Source organism: Vigna unguiculata, chromosome 2, assembly GCF_037176805.1.
Source record: "Vigna unguiculata cultivar grain cowpea cultivar isolate G323 ecotype 2 chromosome 2, ASM3717680v1, whole genome shotgun sequence".
Classification (NCBI taxonomy): Eukaryota; Viridiplantae; Streptophyta; class Magnoliopsida; order Fabales; family Fabaceae; genus Vigna; species Vigna unguiculata.
This window is the reverse complement of record NC_140793.1, coordinates 2,795,489-2,799,454: the sequence shown is the minus strand read 5'-3', so window position 1 is coordinate 2,799,454 and position 3,966 is coordinate 2,795,489. Positions and strand designations below refer to the sequence as shown.

Genomic DNA, 3,966 nt, shown 5'->3' with positions numbered 1-3,966 from the left:
ACCTCATAAAATATTTGCTTATGTTTAATTGCGGAAAATTAGTCATAAGAATAATATTTATAAAACTATAAATTTTAAACATTTTTAAAAGAAGGTGAATCTAGGCTTATTTGGACAAGTTTTGTTTTTGAAAGGAAAATTAAAATTGGTTTATTCAGCTTACAGAACTTATATTAAAGTTTTTACTTTTATTTTTACATAAAAATATTTTAATTTATGAAAATAGAAATTAATATTTTTTTTAAGAGTTACAGAGCAAAAATATTATATTTGTGGGTTAAAAGTATTTTGGATGATAGAATCGGCAGTGAATTTGTCAGAAATAGTAATAAGTTTGAAATATTTATTTATGAGATAATTATAAGATTATTTTGCAGAGTGATTGTGCTATAAATAGGGTAGGCATGTTGAACATTTGAAAGCATAGACCAAATAGTTGTTTCCTTGTTGCCATATGAAATCATCAATGGTGATGAGTGAAAGCAGGGTGTTGATTTTGAGTGTTCTCCTTTTGTGTTGTTTCCAAATTCATGATGTAGCCTGTGATCATCATGACTACAAACAAGCCCTGACAAATAGTTTGCTGTATTTTGAGGGCCAACGTTCAGGGAAGTTGCCACCCAATCAGAGGGTGGCCTGGAGAGCAGATTCAGCACTTAAAGATGGCCAAGACGCTGGAGTAATTTATCTTATTTTACCTTTTCAGTTCTATTTCATTTTAATTTCCAATTTTTTTTTATTAAGATTAATCATTTTTAATTTTAAAAGAGCCAAGTTGTTTTTAATTACTTTTTTTTTTCATTCTATGTGTTTTGAGTTTGAAATTTTATGTACGGATTTGGAGTAGAGTATTAGATGAAGTAACGATATGTTGTTGAAAAAAAATGGTTTTATTAATATTGTTCGTTAAATTAGTTTGTGATAATTACACAAAAATATTTGTATTTGTCAATTGATATACTAATTGTTTTGAATATTTTAAAATGATTTTGCCCTAGATATATAATGTTAACGTATACTTAATTAGAAATAAGAATAAAACCACTGCGTAAAATCGCATTCAACATGACGGTTTCGTAAGTTACAATAAACTTTAAAATATTTAAATAATTTTATGGAATCCAAACATTATGATTTTTATTATCATTATTTCTTACCATTTGTATATGTCAGTTTTTTTTGCTTTTAAAACTTTAATCATTATTCAGTCTGTTTCTAAATTTAATCCATTGACTCTAACGCACACGAAACAGTCCAAACTTTTCTTGCAGAGAAGAAATTTTTCATAACTTAATATCTCATAACTATTTTATTTAATAACAAGACTATGTAGATGCCAACAATAATCATTTTTATTTGATGGTTCATCAACTAATACAAATTTTTATCCCATGAGTGATAAGATTGAACACATTGATAGACAACTATATGTTCTTTTAGTATGATGACAGATTAATTCAATGTGTATATCTTATTTTTGGAAAAAAAGAAGAAAAATAGTGTCCATAATAAGAACTGAATTAATTTAGACATGTGATATCTTTATTTTTATTATTATAATCTCAATTATTTTCTCTTAAGTTGAACAAATTGTTGGACAAGAAATATTTTTTACTCAAACTATTAACTATTTTTTTCTGGCAGATTGATCTTGTGGGTGGATACTATGATGCTGGAGATAACCTGAAACTAGGGTTTCCACTAGCATTCACCATAACCATGCTTTCATGGAGCACAATAGAGTTCAAAGACGAACTTTCCAAGCAGAAGGAACTCCAAAACGCGCTTAGCGCCATCAAATGGGGCACAGATTATTTGATTAAAGCACACACCAGTCCTGATGTATTCTACGGCGAGATCGGAGATGTAGATTCTGATCATCAATGTTGGATGCGACCGGAAGATATGACAACTCTTCGAACTTCTTACAAGCTCAATGATCAAAATCCTGGTTCGGATCTTGCCGCCGAATCGGCAGCGGCCTTAGCAGCTGCCTCCATAGCATTTGAATCCGTGGATAAAAAATACTCCTCCACCATGTTACTTCATGCTACGCAGGTAAGTATATACATTAGCCCTAGATAAACCGTTTACATGGTTACATAAACCCAAATATATGATATAGGATTAAATATGCGTATATTTTTTTTTCTAAATTTAAAATTAGTTTATTTTTAAAAATTTTGTTCAATTTAATCTTCAACTTTAGAAAGTGGTAAATTTAGTCAAATAAACTTAACAAGTGAAACAAATTAAATTAATATATGTCTAAAGTTAAAAAACTAAATTAAATCCAAATTTTGAAAAGGAACCGATCGTAATTTTCATATAAAATCAAAGATAAAAACATATTTAAAACCATATCATTTATTATGGTGGGTGGGGTCGTTAATTTTTAAGATACAAATTAACAAAAATTTTATCTCGTGAGAAAAAGTCAAAATACTATTACAAAATATACATTTGCATATTACCATAGTATAACTGATTTTCTAATTTTTCTTTTGGTGATAATTTATGGTTCTTGATTTTGTTTGCAGTTGTTTGAGTTTGCGAACACTCATCGAGGTAAGTATTCAGACAGTATCACACCAGCAAGGGAAATATATTCCAGTAGCGGCTTCGAGGTACGCTAATTAATACTTATGGGAAATAAAAATCAAATGAAATTATGCATATCAATTACTTTAGTTATAATTTTGATATTTAAGTAATAAAATACTATATTGTATTACGTAAAATGTGGAATTTATTTAATTGTTTTAATTAACAGGATGAATTGGTGTGGGGAGCTGCATGGCTTTATCGTGCGACCAACATGAAGAAGTACCTTGATTACATGGGAGGAGTGAGTGACATTGGTGGTGTGAGATCAGAGTTTAGTTGGGATGATAAGTACGTGGGTGCACATATTCTTGCAGCAAAGGTATCATTCAATTCTCACAAATGGTGAAGACAATTAAGTCGAATCTAACTTTCACATGGAATAAAGTAATTTGTTTTGGATGTGATGCAGTTTGTTTTGGATGGTAAAGTGGAGGCATCAGGGATATGGGCGCAATACAAGTCACAGGCAGAGGAATACATATGCTCCTGTGCTCAGAAATCAAACCAAAATGTGCAGAAAACAGCAGGGGGTCTCTTCTGGTTCTTACCATGGAACAATAATCAATACGTTGCTACTGCAACATTTGTGATGTCCGTTTATTCCAAGTATTTATCTTCAAATGGTTCACCCCTCCACTGCAGTGGTGGTGCTGTTACTCCTGATGATCTTACTTCTATCGTTCGATCCCAGGTACTTCATCCCTTCTTAGATTAAGTTAATTAAAATGGTTGATATGTGAGCAATGTTTTTGTTTTCCTTATAGGTTGACTACATTTTGGGTTCTAACCCTAAAGGCATGAGTTACATGATTGGATACGGGTCAAATTTTCCACAAAAGGTTCATCACAGAGGAGCATCAATTATATCAATCAAAAAAGATCCTAGCCCAGTATCATGCAAAGATGGGTTCCAGGAATGGTTCCATAAGAATGAACCAAACCCTAATGTGTTGGTTGGTGCAGTTGTGAGTCCAGATGGAAATGATAACTATGAAGACAGTAGGGAGGATTACCAACTAGCTGAGCCAGCAACTGTTACTATGGCACCTTTAGTGGGTGTTCTTGCTCATCTAGCTTAATTTGTAGACTTTCACCTTACTTATAATGCTAAAACAGTATATGTAATTATGACAATGAAGGAAGCATTTTGAATACGTGCCCCTCTTTCAAAACTCTTCGTTTATGCAAGAATTTTGATATGCAATTTAATTGTTTTCGTTTCAATTTGCGTACGATAATTGATAATTTAAGCGTCTAAGTCTATGTTCTATATTAATTAAAAATGAAAAATTAAGTATTATATAAAAAGGATTTATAAATTTATTTGTATTAAAGTTTTTAATTGAAATGATGTTAAAA

General features: G+C 30.9%; 1 protein-coding gene across 1 annotated transcript; it reads left to right on the top strand.

Annotated features, from left to right (window-relative positions):
• Window positions 1–454: 454 nt before the first annotated feature.
• On the top strand, window positions 455–3,763 carry LOC114173621 (endoglucanase 13-like). Its single transcript, XM_028058110.2, has 6 exons — window positions 455–679; window positions 1,645–2,058; window positions 2,541–2,627; window positions 2,774–2,926; window positions 3,017–3,298; window positions 3,372–3,763. Exons 1-6 carry the CDS (start codon window positions 455–457, stop codon window positions 3,684–3,686), a joined length of 1,476 nt encoding a protein of 491 aa, XP_027913911.2. The 3' UTR covers window positions 3,687–3,763.
• Window positions 3,764–3,966: the final 203 nt, after the last annotated feature.

Bases quoted from the DNA above. Each gene is read 5' to 3' on its own strand.
- LOC114173621 (XM_028058110.2), top strand. From the start codon at position 455: ATGAAATCATCAATGGTGATGAGTGAAAGCAGGGTGTTGATTTTGAGT. The intron at 2,927-3,016 runs GTATCATTCAAT...GATGTGATGCAG, and splicing joins CACATATTCTTGCAGCAAAG to TTTGTTTTGGATGGTAAAGT. The intron at 3,299-3,371 runs GTACTTCATCCC...TTTTCCTTATAG, and splicing joins CTTCTATCGTTCGATCCCAG to GTTGACTACATTTTGGGTTC.